At 38.1% G+C, this 22394-nt stretch overlaps 2 protein-coding genes and 2 long non-coding RNA genes across 8 annotated transcripts in view; 2 read left to right on the top strand and 2 right to left on the bottom strand.

Annotated features, from left to right (window-relative positions):
- The window catches only part of LOC115787228 (actin-binding LIM protein 3-like), a 50466-nt gene extending 45781 nt beyond the window's left edge, over positions 1 to 4685 (bottom strand). The window contains 1 exon segment of the mRNA XM_030739818.1: positions 4199 to 4685. Coding sequence (XP_030595678.1) covers positions 4199 to 4211 — 13 coding nt within the window. The 5' untranslated portion in view covers positions 4212 to 4685.
- Positions 4686 to 8478: 3793 nt separating this feature from the next.
- Positions 8479 to 22394, top strand: part of sh3tc2 (SH3 domain and tetratricopeptide repeats 2) — a 30053-nt gene continuing 16137 nt past the window's right edge. The window contains exon 1 of the mRNA XM_030738939.1: positions 8479 to 8677. Within this exon, the coding sequence (XP_030594799.1) occupies positions 8635 to 8677 (43 nt within the window). The 5' untranslated portion in view covers positions 8479 to 8634. The remainder of the gene's footprint in view (positions 8678 to 22394) is intronic.
- Positions 13717 to 15744, top strand: LOC115786644 (uncharacterized). 3 transcript variants are annotated; one of them, XR_004020456.1, is made up of 4 exons: positions 13717 to 13825; positions 14265 to 14303; positions 14387 to 14416; positions 14781 to 15744. It is a non-coding gene; the product is annotated as an uncharacterized LOC115786644 (long non-coding RNA). The 3 variants fall into 3 exon arrangements; XR_004020455.1 differs by having other exon boundaries at positions 14265 to 14299; positions 14781 to 15743; XR_004020454.1 differs by having other exon boundaries at positions 14577 to 15743.
- LOC115786643 (uncharacterized) lies at positions 19682 to 21700 on the bottom strand. 3 transcript variants are annotated; one of them, XR_004020451.1, is made up of 4 exons: positions 21592 to 21700; positions 21119 to 21157; positions 21007 to 21036; positions 19682 to 20846 (listed from the first exon to the last, which is right to left on the bottom strand). It is a non-coding gene; the product is annotated as an uncharacterized LOC115786643 (long non-coding RNA). The 3 variants fall into 3 exon arrangements; XR_004020453.1 differs by having other exon boundaries at positions 21123 to 21157; XR_004020452.1 differs by having other exon boundaries at positions 19682 to 20642; positions 21123 to 21157.

The raw sequence follows: 22394 nt of genomic DNA, 5'->3' as shown, positions 1-22394 counted from the left end.
CCAAAAGAGTAAATTATTTGATGATAATCATAATAGTCAACTAATCATGCTACATAAATCATAAGGTGCTCTAATTCTGATATATTTCACAACAAAGCAACATCATATCTTTCATGTCTGCGATCTAAAGAAGCCAGTGGTCAAGTCTCTCCATGCCTTCCCCCATCCTCTGTCTTTATATCACCTTTGTCTCTGTCAGGACTTTATGTAGGAGCATTTATCAGAGCAATGGCAGTATCCAGTTGTATCACAAACATCCTGTCACTACACAAAAAGCGAGAAGGGTGAAACCACTACTGACAGCCTGAATAATCACTCAATCCTACCAGAAGCCAAGGTCACGGAGACAGCATCCTTGAGGACAGACACAGTAGTTTGGATTTAAAGAGTCTACTGATTAATCTGCTCAGTGAAGTACACAAAACTGCCAAGCACTTACGATTTAAAATAAAAAGAAACTAAATGTTATTATTGTGATTTCCCTTTGACTGTGGCTTTTACTCTTGTGCAAAACCCAAAACCAAACAGCAGCCACAATGGCCATAGCTGCAAATGAACAACAAAAAACATGGGCTTTATTTTAATGTCGGCCTGTAAGAAAAACATACCAGTTGTACGTGACTGCACATGAATATTCATTGGTCCATACCAGCATCTGTGTTTGCATCTGTGCATCTTTGTTCTCTGTGTTATTATAATAAGGCATCTTGCATCACAAGGGAAAATAGTGTTTGGCTCTGGTTTGGACTGTTCACCAGATGAGGCAGGTCTTCTCCTCCTTGCCTACCGCTGTTCCAGTAGATACTAATCATAGAGCCAGGAAAGCAATGAACAGGAAAAAGAAACTCTCAATTAATGTAATTAGATATCATTCAAAATTATCCTAATGAAGCTGGGCCTAATAATGAAAGCCTCTGGCAGTAGGTCATTTGTAAAGTCACCTATGACTGGATGTTTGTGTCGTATTCTTTATTTTAATTTATTTATAAAGCTAATGAGTGATCTGTATAAATAAACAAACTTCTTATATATCTAAGCTTTAAATGTTATGGCTCCCACTGGGACGGTATAATGTGACTTTGTGAAGTCTGTGACATTTTGTCTTTCACCTTCACAAAATCTGAATTTCCCATCTATGAAAACGGCCATCCACGACACAAGGAGAGACGCCAAGCTGAAGCTAATCAAATTAGGTTCAGGGCAGAGCGAGTTTTCCAATTAGCTCCATTTGTTTGATTCTTTAGGATATAAGAAAATCCCCAAAATGTGAAATTCCATTTAGTGAATCTAAGTCACCCTAAAGTCAACCATGCCAACTGTTCCTTGAGACTCTCCTTAGCCAAAGGAGTGCTGGTGCTCTGGGTGACAATTTTAATGTGCTGATCTTTAGCAAACTACAATAATACTACAATAAACAATAAGCACTCATTTGAAAGTACAGCTGGGGCTCATTAGGCAGGTACTTTATGATTTACTAACACTGGGCAGCCTTACATTTTTGACCTCATGTGGCAATAAATTAGTCATTAGAATAGATAGTCTGGGAACACGAATATTTGCATCAAATTTCATTTCCATGCGGCTAGAAGACTAGCAACGCATTGATCCGGGAGTTATATCAGATATCGACCTGATACTGGCTCATGTAGCAGGAAGGGGCTCCTGCCACTACAGGCTGAATTCCTATTCTTTTTTAATCTGTGTTACTGAAATCATGTGGCAGCAGTGCACAGGCAGACCAGTACATGTTGCTAGAAGGATAGCTAGTATAGCATGAAGGAAGCTAACAATAACGGTTCAGCAGCAGGCTTCATTCCACCAAGATCTGTTTGGTTGTTGCAGTAGGTTGTGACTTAGCTGTATTTTCACAGCATTTGCACAAGACTAAATAATAAATAAAAATGGACAACTTCTTGGAAATTGCAACTATAACATTCAAACCATATGGCCTAAGTGCTAAGTTGCATGAGGCACAATGCAACTTTTTTCAAGTTAAGACAGCCAAAGGGGGAAATTATTTACAGTCCCAACATGCTGCGCTAAATTTATCCACGCTCTTTTGAATGCGCTTTGTTGGACAGCCTTTGAATTTTGCTACCCATGCAAACATAGAGAGGAGGAGAAGTGTCAGAGCTGCCTGTGATGTATGGCTCTGCAGATCCCCTCAGGTCCCCGAGCTCAATGATCAGTATATTGATCAACATGTGTTTTATCACTCCCCTGAAACACACTGACTGTCTGAAGCCCATTCTGCAAAAACAACTCAGGCTCTATCATCATGACTATCACAGAGTACCCATATACTTTCTGTATATCTAATTATTTAAAAGCAGGTTTCTTTCCGCAAGAAATCCACGTGCTGTACCCAATGTACTGCCCCGTCTGTCAGCCAGGTGGAAAATAAGACCAGACCAGATGAAACACGCACACACACGTGCAAAAACCGGTGACCATGAGCAAAAGACTATCAGAGCTGTGTGTAATTACTCTGTGTGTGTCGATAGCTGCTGGGCAATAACACCCAGTGCAGTGGAAAACACTGCACACAGCACAGCCTAACAGGCCCGTTCATGTCTAAACCTTAAAGTGTTGAAAGCAGAAGAAAACATATGTTTGACTGATTGAAGGCAAAGAGAGGAGAGGAGAGGAGAGGAGAGGAGAGGAGAGGAGAGGAGAGGAGAGGAGAGGAGAGGAGAGGAGAGGAGAGGAGAGGAGATGTTCATTCCTTGCCTCTCATGTTTGCTTTGTTCCTATGCCTAAAGCCAGAGTAGAGACACATGTCACACCACCATCTGCCTGCTGTGTCATGGCTAACTCACACACACACACACACACACACACACACACACACACACACACACACACACACACACACACACACACAAACTCTTAAATTCTGACACACTGAACTCCACATGTTGACATGTTATGTGTGCGTGTAAACCTGTAGGAGCGCATGCTATGAACTCACAGGAGCTTTCTGACAGCTCTTCACATGTTGGCTGCATATGCTCCTCCCCCTCTGTGTCAGCTGAGAAAAGCATTCTGAAGCTTAACAAAGGAATTACAGTCGTTTACTCAGACCACAAGAAGCTGCCACACCACTCCTGACATGCACGGCAATGGGACTGACTGTCAGGCAAGACTCTGTGCCACAGAGTTAAGAGCATTGGATGAATAATGTAGTGCCACACAATGACAGGCTAGATTATGAATGATGCAGTAATATCAGAGGGTGGACAGGAAGCGCCCGACACCATCAGTTCACGGAGCACCTGGTGCACATCAGCTTCAACCGGCCTTGCTGACAGCTGGGGGGGGGGGGGGGGGGGGGGTCGCTTAAAGTTAACCTTGAGAACCACACAGTCTGACTTGTAAACAAAACAAAGTGGCATGTATACACTTTACCCTACAAGCCCTACAGGGAAAGCCCTGATTCAGCTGACAGAGGATCAGGGTCACAGTCAGCTGATACAAGGTCAGCTTAGCATCACGGCTGTCCCAGAGCCATTCTGGGGTAAGTATGACAGGAGCCCTCAGGTTGTCAGACACACAACTAAAGTTCCCCCAACAGTCAGGCTAGGAACTTTTAACCAAAGGGCTTACTGCTTCTCCAATGAATGTGTTGGTGAGGAGACAGGTGGGTTTTAAAGAAGAAGCAACAGCTGAAGGATTGGATGGTCTCTAGTGGAAAGGAGGACGAGGAGGGAGAGAAGATGAAAGAGAAGAAGTGAGAGAAGTGGGTGAGGGCCCCATCAACAGCTGTTATGTGGATGAAAAATTTCAAAAATTCTCCTCTTTGGATGAACTCAGGGCAAATGCCACTCTGACCTCCAGATATACTTAGCTCTAATCTCTAAACCTGCTCCAACTCTATTGTAAGGACTTGGCACATACAACCACTCACACTGGTGTGTGTGTGTGTGTGTGTGTGTGCGCGCGCGCGTGTGCGTGTGCGTGTGTGTTTGTATGTTTGTGTAAAAAAATAAAAACATGAATGATCATTCCCTATGACTACAGCACTTGATATTTTTTTGGATGACATTAAAATGACATTTTAAATGTTTATTATTTATATTAAATTCAGCAAATATGATACAGTCTGGGCTACAATTGTTCTATGGTACTTCTCTCTGCTCTCATCTATATAAATTGTCCTTGCGCTTCAAGTGGAGAGGTGGAGCGCACATAGACTTACCACTGGAACTCATGATGCACAATGTGTTGTTATCCAAAACAAAGCGGCTTCGTCAGAAAATAATCCCATAAAGCACGAGGAAATCCTCAGTTTCGGCAGTTTTACTCCTTCGATATTGTGCAATAAAAAAATAAATAAATAATAATAATAATATCCACTAAACGCAATTGATGCTTTTCACTCCCAGCAGCACTGCTCCCAGTCAATTTCTAAGAAGGTGGGCATAGAGAGGAGGGGTACAAAAAATATTTTTTTAAAAAAAGAAACAGAAGGGAGAATAATACCCGTAATCAGCTACAACATCCAAATAAAACTCCCGCTCTTGCTGTGTGAACGTCGGCTGTCTTTTTTTAATTTCTTTTCTTTTTTTTCTTTCTTTCCCCCCTCCCAGAGACGCCAGTGACAACACACAATGCTGCTCACAAGGATTCCACCTTCACATTTTCGCTCCCGGCTGATCCCAGCTCCGCCGCGCTCCCCTGGCGTGTCATCGTGCGCCTTTCACGCGCTGTAAACACAGTCTCCCGATACCCTTTCCGGTCGATGCTTTCAAAATAAAGGAAGCAAAACTTTCTTTTGGTAATTCGATTTTTTACTGATTTACCATGTCGACATTAAGATATTTGACTCGTTTGGTTCATCTGCATTTAAAGTATTACAATAGACATGCATATCTTTGATTAGCATTGATAACTTACCTTAATCCTAAGGTTTCAGACATGTCAGCCTTTAATCCTTTAAGATTTTTTTTAAAATAAGCCCAAACTAAGTTATTCATTAATTTAGACATTTAATTGGAGAATCTGCAAATGTATTAGTTGTCGATTCAATGCACTGTTAATGTATAAAGTAAAACCTGCAAATAACAGTCAAGATAGGTACAACCTCCCATTAATTTCAGTAAAATTATTCTCATACAAACAGCAGCTTAATTGTGATTATGTTGCCAAGTCATTTAGCAGATGACATGAACTATAATGCTAACTATAATTTTATAGATACAAAATCCCTCCTTTCTATCTATAATATACTTTTTCCTACAAGCTCAATCCACCACCAGAACTCATACTCCCAAATAAAACTTACAAGCAGGATGAATATCTAAAATGCATTTTGTGCTGCACTGCAGCTGTCTAAGATATAACTTTATATAAAAGTGTCACCAATACAGTCAGGCATTACCTCATAGTTTTCTAATTGATTTTGTTGTGAAAGTCAGATAGTCTAGTTTCCGGTACTGCTCTCGGTTTCTGAGTGTAACTTGACTGATCTCTTTTTTCCATCCTGGGTTAACGACGTCACTCTGGGCTGCTGCGAGCGCTTTGGGGACGCTGTACCCTACATCACTCTGCAAGAAGTGACACATGTTCAGAAGTCCTTCCTTTTAAGTCGATTTCCACAGCAGAGGAGGGCTGACAGAGAGAGCTGCTCAGTGTTTGAAGCATTTTAGATTCATTTAGGAATTTGCCAAGCCATCTTAGATTGAAATCGGGTGGAAATAAGGATAATCACATTAGTCACTTTTCAAGAGATGCACGGAATATTTAAAACAAAACTATTTAGAGAATTTCGAGGGCATTTATAAATCGACTTTGTGTTTTTGCAGAGCTGGGCTGGGCTTGCTGCTAAAACTGTTATGACACCGCCCTCTTCTGGAAAATCGACGTAAGCAAATAAGTTAATTGGATTATTTGCGGTGGAGCTGCTGCTGAGGCCAGGTTAATTTTGAAACTGTTGACGGATTTGGCTCCTCGGGTTTGAACGGCAGAATCACAGCGATTTGCCTTTAACGGCCCGAGTCGGTTCCCACGCAAGATTCAAAGCTTCCCTGCCTTTATGGCTCAGTGTTGTTTGCCTTCACCAGGTCCACTGGCATCAACGTGGAAAGATCTCAATCTAACGGTGAAACACCCATCCGCTGTTTCCCATAGTATGAGCCATTAGTCATAAGGAAACAATTGAAGCTGGTCAGAAAGTCAATGACCTGGCCAACTGAAGGGGTTAAATGTTATATAAATTTAGTTAACAAGCAGCTTATTGAACTTATTAGAGACAAGAGAATGCAATTTCTAAATGTGCTCGTTAGAATATCTACAAAGTTAAAATACACTGTATTATCCAAAGTGCATTTAATCTTAGGGAACTTATAATGCTGTTAGTATTTGGTGCAGATTGTGCAGTGGTGAACTCATTGCTCTGTCAGTGTCTGTGTTGTGTAATTAAGCTCTGTGTGCGTGTGTTTGTGTGTGTTGCACGCACATGCTGTTTTTATTAACCAACTGCCTTGTCGCTGTGTCCTGAGGAAGCCTTTAGGAAGCTGGACAATGGCGGGATGTAAAAGGCGCCTGGCTCTCTCTCGCTCTCTCTCTGCTGCACCGCCTCACCTCTTCTGGTTCTGGAGCTCAACAGTTTTACAAGATGCACTTTAACCTCCTTTACCACGTCTCACAGTTTAGCCCTTAGTTTCATCGGGGAGCCAGCTTTCTCACTGGCATGCATATTTGGAAATCATTTCACCGTCCATTCAGTCTAAACCCTTATCTTATGTTGCATGTCCTAGGTTTCGCTTTGAGTACTTGCTTGGTGACTCAAATGAAGCATCTTATCAAAAGTGTCATGCGGTGCGTTTACAGCTATGTGTGCCAATTATGATGGCTATCAGTAAGATTTACTGCCTTATCTTCTCATCTGTATGAAAGTGACAATATATATAGGTGGGTGCTTTGTAGGACTGATTTGTGCCGGGTGCTGATCGTGCTCCTGTGTCAATCCTGTATTGTACTTTTGTTCTCCAAACTGATGGGGCAGAAAAACAGGAAGCTGGCCTTCCTGTACGCTGAAGGCAACAGGGCAGGAGGCCGCCAGGTCAACACAGTGCTGTCGGTGTACGTAAAGGCGCCAGTGGCCCTGTAACTGACAGCAAAGCGAAATATCCACTGCTGACATCACTCTGTTCTTTCTAATGGGCACTGTTTCTTTAAGTGTGCCAGGCAGTATAAAATAACCACAGCCAGCACAAATAACACGTGGTAGAGATGTCATCATTTTGTTGCGGTTCACATTGTTTTGGCCTAATCATCCACTTGTTTTTCAGTTGGAGGTGTCATTTGTGTCTTTTGGTTGTCAGTCGCACCGTGGCCATGTGTCCACTATCAGCTGCACTGATCAGCAGTGTGCTGCATTCTTCACTAAATCTCACAATCCTTGCCCTTTGTCCACCCACATGGTCAGGGGAAGGTACACATACCCACTCCGCACACTGTTTACCATTCATCCTGCAAACGCTGTGCTGCTGTTTCTACTCATTCCTGCCTATTTGTAATTTGCTGATATTTAATACTCTCACATTCCTTCTCTCTCCCCAGCACTCTCAGACTATTGCAAGCAGAGCAGAATAAATGGTCTGTGTCCCGCAGCCTTGCAAAGCCAGTTTCACAATCACATGAGCAGCACAGGGACGCCATTCTATGTTCAGGGTGACTTAGTCATGGTGTACTTGGGGATACACAATCAGTTCCAGAGTTTATATTTAACTAAGCATGCAAAAGAAATGAAAAAAAAAAAATCGTTGCAGACCAAAGCACTGCCGGCTTGGGGTTTATTATCACTGCACACACAGATAGGAGTAGACATAACCCAGAAAGTGAATGACAAGAGGTCACTGCTGTCCTTTGTTGTTTTTGCAGTGTCATACATGCATGCCAAGGTAAATACTTCACATTTCCAGGCACCACTCTGGACATTTAATACATTCAGTGGCAGTGAGGCTGGGACTTGTTGAGCAGGCCTGTGAAGAAGACCTTTGGAATGAAGGGTGATTTCTCAGGTATGGACTGAACAATGCAAAACCAGGTAACTGCTTAGGCCTCTAATCTTCTGACATCATTAGTGGTGCATCAAGCCGAGCTGGTGAGACTGGTGCTGTAGAATGGGAAGTGAGCGTGTGTTGTTGTGCTTCTGCTACTGCAAACTGAAAGAGACTGTTACAAAACCATGTAACAGGGTTTAATAGTTTTGAAAGGTATGTTTATAACCTGACCTCTTTTCAGTGGTTTAGTCCTCTGTAGGACTGTAGGACTGTTTCCAGGTTTTGATAGAAAGAGGAAGTTTTTATGCATGAGGGTGAGAGGAAACAAGAGAAAGAGAGAGAAGGCCGTGCCACTGTCACACAAAAAAAAAAATGGTGGGAGGAGTTAGAGGAGGGAAAAAAAGAAAAACTTCCTCAGTGACATGCTGTCTTGGATCGTCTCTGGAGCGATAGGCGCGCAGACAAGCGCACACATACGCGCGCACTCTCGCTGACTTACGCACTCTTTTTCCTTTGCTTTTAACAGCATTATTTTAACAATAATGACAGCAGACCCGGCAGCTGTTCTAACAGGCAGTTCACCCGTTAAACGGTGAAACAGCACTCATAGATACGTTCTGCCACGCAAATGAGGAATGAACTGAAAGGGGGGAGTTGGCACCAACAGACAGGTAAGAATCTGCTTTTAGCTGATCTTTAAGTTTTGTGGTGGCATAAAACTTTATTCTGTTGGGCAACCACCGCTGTACTTTGTACTGTGTAAGGCCGCTGTCAATCTCCAGTGAACAGTGCAAACGGCTCTGTCTAAAGGTTTGAATGAGCACTGACTGCCAAGTAATGCTTTTAGTTCCTTGTTGTCACTGATCGTAAATGGTTAGAGATTCTCCAGAGGGGCTGAAAACAAGGTTACACAGTAAATGGCGATCTGGAGGCTTCTTATGATTCGATTGTAGGTTTAATAAATTGCAAAAATGATCCAGCAGCTGTGAGAAATTTGCAATGATCCTGCACAGTGTATGTTTCAGAGATCCTAACAGTGTGGGAATCTCCCTGCAGGGAGCTCTCTCTCTCTCTCTCTCTCTCTCCCAGACACACAAGCATGTGAGTGAGCTACCAGGGGGTTAGTCTAAACTTAGAGCTCATAACCCCTGTCTCACATTTCTCTCTGCTAACTCCTCTTCCACATTTTCAACATCTACAAACCTACATCGTGCACTCAGAGACAAACACCTCAAACAACTTCTGCCAGTCACGCATTTTGGGACGCAGCCACCACACAGCTGATGACACCATATGCTTCTCATTATGCTAGATGTTATTGTCATGGCCCACGGAGTGTCAAAATAGTATACCAGGCTTTGGCTGTGGCTTCAGACTGTGTGGAGACTGTAAGGTCGTCTAAGGTATGTGGTCATTAGTCACAATCGCCCCTGTCATTACAAGCAATGCATGATTGGTCTGAGGCTCAGAAAGTCGGTAATCATGTGCTGTTTATAAGAAACTTTAGTGAAGTTCTGTAAACAGCATCACTCAAAAGAGGAAGGGGTTTGAGCGCTGCAGCTGCCAGGAAACAATAGCTTCATCTACAGGTGTTTGGTAAAGAGGATATTGTGACTTACTGTATATAATCAGGTTGCATTGTTTTATTGACAGTGTCTGTGTTCTAAAGCAGTTGTTACTGGAGACAGCTGCTGTTAGCTTTTGATGCTAACAGAGGCCTGCGCATGTGACTGCACATATCGGCTTGGAGACCAGTCTGCGTTTATTAGATTGGGCATTTGCTGAACAATGGCAAACAAGCAGGACAGTATAGAGAGTGTCAGGATATGCCCTGACATGGCTCCGGCTTGTTTACAGCTTTGTGCCTCACAAGACACACATGCACAGATTCAATCATGGGCATCCAGCCGCCACGTAAACAAGATGAAGAAGAGACTGGTTTCAGACGAGGATATCAGCCTCCGCATCTCCAGTTTGCTGAAACATTTGTTTTCCAGCATCAGTGACCGCATGTAATGGCAGTCATGTAAGGCATCAGCTGTTTCCATCACCTCATTAAATCAATTGGTTTCTCCATCTCGGTTAACGGTGTAATCCACAATTTGCTGTGTCTGCGCACCAGCCATTAATCTGTAAATATGTTTTCAGTGTTTGGGTACAAATAAAAATGCAGCATTTTCTTAAATGTGATCTCAAACTCAAAGTTTTTACGCCTCTGGTTTGAATATGGCAGTGTTAGCCAGTATTGATAAAATGTTGGAAAGCTGGGGTTTGATGTTTGAAAGGTAAGAAATTATGAAAGATGATTTATGTTGTGCCAGTGCTACATAAATGAAGCTTCTGGACTCATACTGTACCTGTAGCCATAAGTCTGAATATCCAGGCTATTGATTGTTATAGTCATACAGTAATAGTGTCTAGTTTTTTTACTGCATGTGATGTGTATGCCTAAACATCTGTTTGAAACTTTGGGGTAGTTTTGTCCAGTACAGAAACATAAACAATAATTTTGTGGGAAACACCTTTGCTGTAAAATCTATTGTAGTATTTCAGTTTCAGTAATTCTCAAATAAATGTGAAGTTCCTGTAAAATCTTTGCTTCCTGTTATCTGATAATGTACAGTAATCAACATAGATGGTTTATTAGTCAAGCCAGATATATATTATATAACATAACCTCCACTGTGTGTATATCAGTACAGAAAATTCACCCAATAAACACTGCGCTGGTTAGCATTGCCACCTCACAGGAAGGAGGAAATGGGTTACTGTGGACGTTGCAGTTTGTACTCCAGAGGGCACTCTGCAACTTCCCTGTTGACAACACACATTTGGAATGCCACAAACACAACCAGAGCACAAATGAGTAAATAAATAACTACACATAACAAATGTTAGGCAAATGTATGTTTTGCTGTCTGAGAGAAAAAAAAAAATCGTCTGATATCGGAATATCAGAGTCTTAAATGAGCAAATATCTATATTGGTATTACCAAATATCGGTATTGGTATTGATCTTAAAAATCCCCTATCAGTCCGGTGAGACTCTATGGGTACTCCAGCCTCCTCTAACAGTCCACAGACATGTATATTTAGGTTAACTGGTGATTCTAAATTGGTTGTAGGTATTATTGGAAGGAGGTATAAGGTACCACCTTCTGTCAAATGCATGTCAAGATCTTATCAGTAATAGATAAAGATCTATAGCATAGATAAGATAAGCAATTTTCATATAGATGACGTCATATTTTTAATTGAATGTAGATTATAAAAATTGATAATATTATGTAAGGGGTATATGGAAATGAATGTCAGGGTTGGTGCTTATGTGTCACTATAGGGGAGGTGGGTGAAAGTATACATAAATATATATATATATTTATATATATATATATATTTATATATTTATTTTAATTGGGTATTTTCTTTTTATTTTGTAAACATAAATAAATAAAAAGGCACAGGACTTGTCATTTCATTTGTGTGAGACATTACAGCATGTATAGTTTGTTTTTTTTTCTTTTCATTTTTCATTCAGCTATGACTGAAACATTTTGCTGTGGACCACATTGGAAATCTTTACTTAATTTTATTTGTATATGTTTAATTCCGTCTAAAAAAAGTAATGAAATCAAGATTCGTTTTACCCGATTTTTGCAAAGAAGATAGCACCAGGACACCGTTAGTGAGCCTACTGAGACCTCTGTGTGCCACCACGAAAGTGATCATAAAATAAGTCAGACAGAAAGGTCGGCAAGCCTGAACTTTCGCCCCCTCCTCCCTTCCTCTCTGCCCCCGCCTCTCTCTGTCCTGCTCCTCCTCCTGCTCCTCCCCCTGCTCCTCCTCCTGCTCCTCCTCCTCCTCCTCAGTTAGGGTTTTGTGTTTAATTCTTCTGAGGAAAAAGAAAAATTAAAAAATGAAATTGTAAATTAAAAAATATAATTGAAAATAAAAGCAAATAAAATAAAGAAAAAGAAGAAAAGCAAATGAAAATATATAAGCAAAAAAAAATAAAAGTAAATGACAAAAACTAAAAAGTAAATGAAAAACAAAAAAAATGAAAGCAAATAAAATTGAAAATTAAAAAATAAAATTTGAAAATAAAAAAATAAAACTGAAAATTAAAAAATAAAATTGAAAATTAAAAAATGAAATTGTAAATTAAAAATAAAATGTAAAAACTAAAATGTAAAAAATACAATTGAAAAAATAAAAGTAAATGAAAAAAAATGAAAGCAAATGAAATTGTAAATTAAAAAAAATAAAATTGTAAATTTAAAAATAAAATTGTAAATTAAAAAATAAAATTTAAAAAGTAAACTAAAAATTAAATTTTTAAAAAGTAAAATAAAAGTAAATTAGTGAAATCATCTGTTTTTTTTTTTAAAAAGTTTCTGTTTTCTAGTTCCACTGACCTGTAACAGAAAATAGACACTAAAAATCTCCCCTCCCTCCTCCCTCCTCCCCCCTATGTTGAGCCTCTTTGAGATCTTATCCACCTCTCTGTATTACAGTGTATTACGGTATTGAAAAAAGAAAACCAATAATTTAGACTTCAGTGGGGGCCACACCTATGCCCCCTATTCAGGGCCTCTCTTTTCACGGTAACACCTCTGTTTGCTTTAGGTAAGATACAGAAAAATAACGGTCACCGAACCTCTTTAGCTTGCTGGACACATCTGTTTTTGTAAGATAAGAACCCCACACCCCTTTTCCATAAAATTGAAAATTAAAAAATAAAATTGAAAATTAAAAAATTAAATAGAAAATTAAAAAATAAAATTTTAAATTTAAAAATAAAATTACAAAGTAAATAAAACTAAACTAAAAATTAAATTTTTAAAAAGTAAAATAAAAGTAAATTAGTGAAATCATCTGTTTTTTAAAAAAGTTTTCTGTTTTTCTAGTTCCACTAAAAAACCTCCCCCTCCCTCCTCCCTCCTATGTTGAGCCGCTTTGAGATGTTATCCACCTCTCTGTATTACAGTGTATTACGGTATTGAAAAAAGAAAACCAATAATTTAGACTTCAGTGGGGCCCCACCTATGCCCCCCTATTCAGGGCCTCTCTTTTGACAGTAACACCTCTGTTTGCTTTAGGTAAGATACAGAAAAATAACGGTCACCGAACCTCTTTAGCTTGTTGTACGCATCTGTTTTTGTAAGATAAGTACCCCACCCCCACCCCACCCCTCTTCCGATCAATCAGTTTCGTAAATGGTCCAGACTTTTACCGTGAGCACATCAGAGCCTGTCTCGTTTATGAAAAAAACAACTGAACCTACTAAATAGAATAGAATAGAATAGAATAGAATAGAATGCCTTTATTGTCATTATACAGGATGTACAATGAGATGGGAGGGCCACTCCTGTTCAGTGCCATACAACAGAAAATCAAACTCTCTAAAATAAAAATAAAAATATTATAACCTAGTATAATCAAGAAATATACAGAAAAGAAAGAATGTATAAAATATACAAAAAATAGAATGTATAAAAAATATATACATACATTGGTGCATCTGTACATTGTAAGAAAAGTAAATAAGTGTATACATATAATAATAATGAAGATGATGAATATTGCACTTGGCGAATGAATATTGCACTAGTGAATGAATACTGGATATTACACAATATAGGAATGTTAGATATTGTTCAGTATGAATAATCTAATATTGCACAGAGATGTGGGTGTTGCACAGTTACAGTGGGTGAGTGTGAGAGTTCAGGGTGGTGATTGCTCTGACGAAGAACCTGTTCTTGAGTCTGTTTGTTCTGGCAACCGTGTAAAACAAGTGATTGGCAACTTTAGTTAAGGTAAGTTACGCTTATTTCCCCTTTGTATGTATAGTTCCAGCCTCATAACTCAAAAAAAAAAAAAAAAAAAATATATATATATATATATATATATATATATATATATATATATATATATATATATATATATATATATATATATATATATGTATATATGTATATATATATAGGTTATTATAGATCACAGACCTGCCTTAGAAAGAAGAATGATAAAATCTGCCATTTGGGTGTAAAAGCTAACTGTCAAACACACAAACCTATAAAGAGCCTCAGTGTAAATATGTTGTTAGTTTGTTCCTCTAAATGTGACTCTTGGACGGTCGCTAGGATTTTTGTAAAGACATGGTTTATACAGGTATATCAAACTCTGTTTTTAGGTTGTAGGTCATTTAAAAAATACTTTCTACATTTTTTTTTTTTTTTTTAACTTTTGTGTTAGATCACACGCTCATGGGCTCCATTTCAGATACAGATGTCAGTAAGTTTTTTTTTTTTTTTTTTTTTTTTTTCACGGCATGTCTTGATGAATAAGAGGGTCATAGAACTTTTTTTTTTCTTCAGATGCTGGATTGATTGGGGAGGCGGATATTGGTATGTTTTGGGGTTTTTTGTGGGTTTTTTTTTTTTTTGGTATTTTTGTTTTTCAGACAAAAAAAACAAAATGCTTTAAAAATAAGAAACTTTTTAAACCATTTCAGACATATTTGAGTTAGACCTCTATCTTCACATTCAGAGACCTTTGTCCCCTCAGTAACAGGACTGGGCTCAGCTTCTAAGGGCAGCAAGCTAGTGGAAAGCCAAAGATAGAATCTCCGTGGTGCAACCTCAATAGGAAAACATCTCACAGTTGACAGAAGTGACAACCCTGCCCCAAATTTTGTCACATAAGTTATTAAAAATAGGTGAGTATGTTTACTATGTTTGTTTTATTAATTTAAAAAAATCTGTCTTTCAGGAGGTAAAGGTGTTATTGGAGCTCGCATACCAATACGCAGAAGGACGTGGAGAAATGAGAGGAGGTGCAGGGGCCTATACACTAGGGTTCTTTTGTAAAACATTTACACCTGTGTTAGAATTATTAACCTTAATAAAACATTTACAGTCATGTCAGAGTTATTGACCTTAATAAAATAAGTTTTTTGTTTTTTTAAACTGGATTTTATTGAACAATAAAATGTCTAGTAATGATTATTTTAGAGATTTAAATGCAGCTTTAGCCTTGTTAGAGGGTGAAAATAGAGAGAACGCTAGTCAATCCAATCCTGAAATCATCTCTTTGACTCCTGTTATTGATGCTGTGAACTCTTTCAACTGGCTACAACTATTGGACCCCCAACTCTCCCCGTGTTGATAATACATGAGATAACCCTATTGAACCCCCTCAAAATCAGACACCCAGTCATGATACATTTGATGTTTTTGATGCTATCGATAATGTTCTAGCTCAATTACAGTCTAACCAACAACCTATACCGTCTGAATTAATAGCCTGTTAAAGCAGAGACCCCGTGAAAATCCCTGTCCTTACTGTAAGGACGGCAATTGCAGTGAGATCAGCAAATGCACTGGGCTTGACATGCATGGAGTTCTGCTCCTGATTTATACTGTGTGTAGTTAAGTTATAGTTTTATTAAAAAGGCCCATCAAGGCCAAACTGTTATAATCTCTTGTGGTTTTCTGTCCTACTCTCTTACCTCTGCTGATTTTACTAGTACAGTCTACTATATTGCAATGAAATGCAGTATATTCTTTCATTTGGGACAGATCACATATTTTTAAATGACTATGCATAGTATATTTACATATTTGGTATTGCTGGATTTAGAAAATAAGCACATTAATTCAACAAGCCTACTGTGTTATATGACAATACATGCGACATAATAAAACTTGGGACTGAAGACTCAATTTTGTCAATACTTTTCAGTTGGGGCACTTCATACATTAAGTGACCTAACACCCTGATTATGCAGGCCATATTTACATATGTATTGATGGATTCAGCACAACCTCATCTTTCCAACAAGCCATCATATATGTTTCTATGACAAACCCTGGCAAAGCAATTACAAAGTAAATAAAAACATTTTGCATAGATATATTTTTTCCATGTTTGCCTATTTTAGGTATGTGTTCCAAGGTCTCTATCTACCATACTTTAAGATATTTCCATCCAGTTTTTTCTAGTGGGTAAAGCAAAGTCCTGACTACATACATGTCTATTCTGAAAGCTCTCAGGCCTTATGTTATTAATCTACATCAGTTTTGGGGGTTAACCCCATATGGACAGGCTGTACTTGAGTTCTTTTTTAGTTTTGGGTATATAACAATATCTATCAATTTAACCATCTTGGCAGTAAAATATTTTTGGCCAAGAATCCATTTCGTATAGGGAAGACATCAGAGATGAGGAAAAACATGGTTGGGTTTAGTTCTACCTCCAGTAGGTGTATGTCAAAATTTGGGGGGGGCATTGTCACTAGCCTAGTGGATACGACGCCACATTGAGTGGGTGGGCCCCGTTTCTGTGATACGTCAGTGTATATGTCTATGGATTTACTGAGCTAGCGGAAATCCTGCTGACTGAAGGATGGAAGTTTGTTCATTCAGTCTGTTTACATGTTTTGTTATCTTACACAGGAGGAAGCACTTTTGGTGAAGTCTACTTCACTGCAGACTGTCTTTTTAAAGAATAAGTCAGCCTTTAGCTGTTTTTGCTCTGTATCTTTTCTGTTTACATTTTAATAGCACAGCTGTTAGTCTTTTCTTATGAAGGAAAAAAGCATTAATTTATTTGAGGAGCATTATTATTTAAATATGCCAGTGGTTTATTTTTCAGCAATCCCTCATGCACATCTACAGCTGAATGTTAATAAAAGTGTCTGTGTGACATTTGGGACATGTAGCTTTGACTCAGAAGTACCTTTTTGTTTATACCTTTGGGAAGAAAAAAATATCAAGATATATTTCTTATATCGCCATTCAGATAAAAAAATTTTGAGATATTATTTTGGTCCATATTCCCCAGCCCTAGTAGTTCTAAACATATTTAGGGTGTTTTTTCTTTACTTTTTGTCTCTTTTTCTTTACTTTTTGTCAGCTGGTTTACCAAAAGAAGCCATCTCATGCCATGATATGAGCTGTAAGAATCCTCAACATAGCGCTGAGTTATGCACTATGTATGAGAATGCTGTGACGCCCCTTCTTACCTCAAGTAAGCCTCTGTATAAAACCAGCTCACATGGTATCAAGCCAGGCTGGAATGACTATGTAGGAAAGCTTCATGGAGGGTCCAGAAGGGCTCTTAAAGCATGGGTTGATTTGGGTAAACATAGACATGCCCCTTTGTTTGAGTATTAAAAAACAGGCAAATGCAAATTTTAAATATGCTTTAAGATTTATAAAGAGAAACAAAAACACTATGAGGTCTGACTCTTGCAAGAAAGTTAAAAAATAATGTCTAGGACTAGAAATTAAGAAAATAAATAATTGCAAAACATCACTTCCAACTACTATTGATGGTGTCAGAGATGTAAAAGAAATTACTCAGTTACGGCAGGAACACTACACTGAGCTGTTTAATTGTGTCAAAAGTAACGCTTATGTGGCGGGTGACATACATAGTAATGAGAATGTGATTGTCTCCCCTCAAGAAATACATAATGCAATCATGACACTGAAAGACAATAAGGCATGTGGTATGGATAACATTTGTACTGAGCATCTGAAAAATGCAAGTAGAAAACTCTGTCCACTACTTTCTATGTGTTTCACTGGCCTTTTAGTCTCCAAAGATGATATTCCTTTCCCCCGACAGCCTTGATTGCAACTACATGCAAATAATCAATTATGCACATTAGGTGATGGCGTCATATAGCATCCCCTAGAAGTTGCTATATGACGCCATCACCTAATGTGCATAATTGATTATTTGCATGTAGTTGCAATCAAGGCTGTCGGGGGAAAGGAATATCATCTTTGGAGACTAAAAGGCCAGTGAAACACATAGAAAGTAGTGGACAGAGTTTTCTACTTGCATTTTTCAGATGCTCAGTACAAATGTTATCCATACCACATGCCTTATTGTCTTTCAGTGTCATGATTGCATTATGTATTTCTTGAGGGGAGACAATCACATTCTCATTACTATGTATGTCACCCGCCACATAAGCGTTACTTTTGACACAATTAAACAGCTCAGTGTAGTGTTCCTGCCGTAACTGAGTAATTTCTTTTACATCTCTGACACCATCAATAGTAGTTGGAAGTGATGTTTTGCAATTATTTATTTTCTTAATTTCTAGTCCTAGACATTATTTTTTAACTTTCTTGCAAGAGTCAGACCTCATAGTGTTTTTGTTTCTCTTTATAAATCTTAAAGCATATTTAAAACTTGCATTTGCCTGTTTTTTAATACTCAAACAAAGGGGCATGTCTATGTTTACCCAAATCAACCCATGCTTTAAGAGCCCTTCTGGACCCTCCATGAAGCTTTCCTACATAGTCATTCCAGCCTGGCTTGATACCATGTGAGCTGGTTTTATACAGAGGCTTACTTGAGGTAAGAAGGGGCGTCACAGCATTCTCATACATAGTGCATAACTCAGCGCTATGTTGAGGATTCTTACAGCTCATATCATGGCATGAGATGGCTTCTTTTGGTAAACCAGCTGACAAAAAGTAAAGAAAAAGAGACAAAAAGTAAAGAAAAAACACCCTAAATATGTTTAGAACTACTAGGGCTGGGGAATATGGACCAAAATAATATCTCAAAATTTTTTTATCTGAATGGCGATATAAGAAATATATCTTGATATTTTTTTCTTCCCAAAGGTATAAACAAAAAGGTACTTCTGAGTCAAAGCTACATGTCCCAAATGTCACACAGACACTTTTATTAACATTCAGCTGTAGATGTGCATGAGGGATTGCTGAAAAATAAACCACTGGCATATTTAAATAATAATGCTCCTCAAATAAATTAATGCTTTTTTCCTTCATAAGAAAAGACTAACAGCTGTGCTATTAAAATGTAAACAGAAAAGATACAGAGCAAAAACAGCTAAAGGCTGACTTATTCTTTAAAAAGACAGTCTGCAGTGAAGTAGACTTCACCAAAAGTGCTTCCTCCTGTGTAAGATAACAAAACATGTAAACAGACTGAATGAACAAACTTCCATCCTTCAGTCAGCAGGATTTCCGCTAGCTCAGTAAATCCATAGACATATACACTGACGTATCACAGAAACGGGGCCCACCCACTCAATGTGGCGTCGTATCCACTAGGCTAGTGACAATGCCCCCCCCCAAATTTTGACATACACCTACTGGAGGTAGAACTAAACCCAACCATGTTTTTCCTCATCTCTGATGTCTTCCCTATACGAAATGGATTCTTGGCCAAAAATATTTTACTGCCAAGATGGTTAAATTGATAGATATTGTTATATACCCAAAACTAAAAAAGAACTCAAGTACAGCCTGTCCATATGGGGTTAACCCCCAAAACTGATGTAGATTAATAACATAAGGCCTGAGAGCTTTCAGAATAGACATGTATGTAGTCAGGACTTTGCTTTACCCACTAGAAAAAACTGGATGGAAATATCTTAAAGTATGGTAGATAGAGACCTTGGAACACATACCTAAAATAGGCAAACATGGAAAAAATATATCTATGCAAAATGTTTTTATTTACTTTGTAATTGCTTTGCCAGGGTTTGTCATAGAAACATATATGATGGCTTGTTGGAAAGATGAGGTTGTGCTGAATCCATCAATACATATGTAAATATGGCCTGCATAATCAGGGTGTTAGGTCACTTAATGTATGAAGTGCCCCAACTGAAAAGTATTGACAAAATTGAGTCTTCAGTCCCAAGTTTTATTATGTCGCATGTATTGTCATATAACACAGTAGGCTTGTTGAATTAATGTGCTTATTTTCTAAATCCAGCAATACCAAATATGTAAATATACTATGCATAGTCATTTAAAAATATGTGATCTGTCCCAAATGAAAGAATATACTGCATTTCATTGCAATATAGTAGACTGTACTAGTAAAATCAGCAGAGGTAAGAGAGTAGGACAGAAAACCACAAGAGATTATAACAGTTTGGCCTTGATGGGCCTTTTTAATAAAACTATAACTTAACTACACACAGTATAAATCAGGAGCAGAACTCCATGCATGTCAAGCCCAGTGCATTTGCTGATCTCACTGCAATTGCCGTCCTTACAGTAAGGACAGGGATTTTCACGGGGTCTCTGCTTTAACAGGCTATTAATTCAGACGGTATAGGTTGTTGGTTAGACTGTAATTGAGCTAGAACATTATCGATAGCATCAAAAACATCAAATGTATCATGACTGGGTGTCTGATTTTGAGGGGGTTCAATAGGGTTATCTCATGTATTATCAACACGGGGAGAGTTGGGGGTCCAATAGTTGTAGCCAGTTGAAAGAGTTCACAGCATCAATAACAGGAGTCAAAGAGATGATTTCAGGATTGGATTGACTAGCGTTCTCTCTATTTTCACCCTCTAACAAGGCTAAAGCTGCATTTAAATCTCTAAAATAATCATTACTAGACATTTTATTGTTCAATAAAATCCAGTTTAAAAAAAACAAAAAACTTATTTTATTAAGGTCAATAACTCTGACATGACTGTAAATGTTTTATTAAGGTTAATAATTCTAACACAGGTGTAAATGTTTTACAAAAGAACCCTAGTGTATAGGCCCCTGCACCTCCTCTCATTTCTCCACGTCCTTCTGCGTATTGGTATGCGAGCTCCAATAACACCTTTACCTCCTGAAAGACAGATTTTTTTAAATTAATAAAACAAACATAGTAAACATACTCACCTATTTTTAATAACTTATGTGACAAAATTTGGGGCAGGGTTGTCACTTCTGTCAACTGTGAGATGTTTTCCTATTGAGGTTGCACCACGGAGATTCTATCTTTGGCTTTCCACTAGCTTGCTGCCCTTAGAAGCTGAGCCCAGTCCTGTTACTGAGGGGACAAAGGTCTCTGAATGTGAAGATAGAGGTCTAACTCAAATATGTCTGAAATGGTTTAAAAAGTTTCTTATTTTTAAAGCATTTTGTTTTTTTTGTCTGAAAAACAAAAATACCAAAAAAAAAAAAAACCCACAAAAAACCCCAAAACATACCAATATCCGCCTCCCCAATCAATCCAGCATCTGAAGAAAAAAAAAAGTTCTATGACCCTCTTATTCATCAAGACATGCCGTGAAAAAAAAAAAAAAAAAAAAAAAAACTTACTGACATCTGTATCTGAAATGGAGCCCATGAGCGTGTGATCTAACACAAAAGTTAAAAAAAAAAAAAAAATGTAGAAAGTATTTTTTAAATGACCTACAACCTAAAAACAGAGTTTGATATACCTGTATAAACCATGTCTTTACAAAAATCCTAGCGACCGTCCAAGAGTCACATTTAGAGGAACAAACTAACAACATATTTACACTGAGGCTCTTTATAGGTTTGTGTGTTTGACAGTTAGCTTTTACACCCAAATGGCAGATTTTATCATTCTTCTTTCTAAGGCAGGTCTGTGATCTATAATAACCTATATATATATACATATATACATATATATATATATATATATATATATATATATATATATATATATATATATATATATATATATATATATATATATATTTTTTTTTTTTTTTTTTGAGTTATGAGGCTGGAACTATACATACAAAGGGGAAATAAGCGTAACTTACCTTAACTAAAGTTGCCAATCACTTGTTTTACACGGTTGCCAGAACAAACAGACTCAAGAACAGGTTCTTCGTCAGAGCAATCACCACCCTGAACTCTCACACTCACCCACTGTAACTGTGCAACACCCACATCTCTGTGCAATATTAGATTATTCATACTGAACAATATCTAACATTCCTATATTGTGTAATATCCAGTATTCATTCACTAGTGCAATATTCATTCGCCAAGTGCAATATTCATCATCTTCATTATTATTATATGTATACACTTATTTACTTTTCTTACAATGTACAGATGCACCAATGTATGTATATATTTTTTATACATTCTATTTTTTGTATATTTTATACATTCTTTCTTTTCTGTATATTTCTTGATTATACTAGGTTATAATATTTTTATTTTTATTTTAGAGAGTTTGATTTTCTGTTGTATGGCACTGAACAGGAGTGGCCCTCCCATCTCATTGTACATCCTGTATAATGACAATAAAGGCATTCTATTCTATTCTATTCTATTCTATTCTATTCTATTTAGTAGGTTCAGTTGTTTTTTTCATAAACGAGACAGGCTCTGATGTGCTCACGGTAAAAGTCTGGACCATTTACGAAACTGATTGATCGGAAGAGGGGTGGGGTGGGGGTGGGGTACTTATCTTACAAAAACAGATGCGTACAACAAGCTAAAGAGGTTCGGTGACCGTTATTTTTCTGTATCTTACCTAAAGCAAACAGAGGTGTTACTGTCAAAAGAGAGGCCCTGAATAGGGGGGCATAGGTGGGGCCCCACTGAAGTCTAA

Source organism: Archocentrus centrarchus, chromosome 10 (assembly GCF_007364275.1).
Source record: "Archocentrus centrarchus isolate MPI-CPG fArcCen1 chromosome 10, fArcCen1, whole genome shotgun sequence".
NCBI classification, from domain to species: domain Eukaryota; kingdom Metazoa; phylum Chordata; class Actinopteri; order Cichliformes; family Cichlidae; genus Archocentrus; species Archocentrus centrarchus.
Note: the sequence above shows the minus strand (reverse complement) of the source record. Positions and strands in the feature narration are given on the sequence as shown.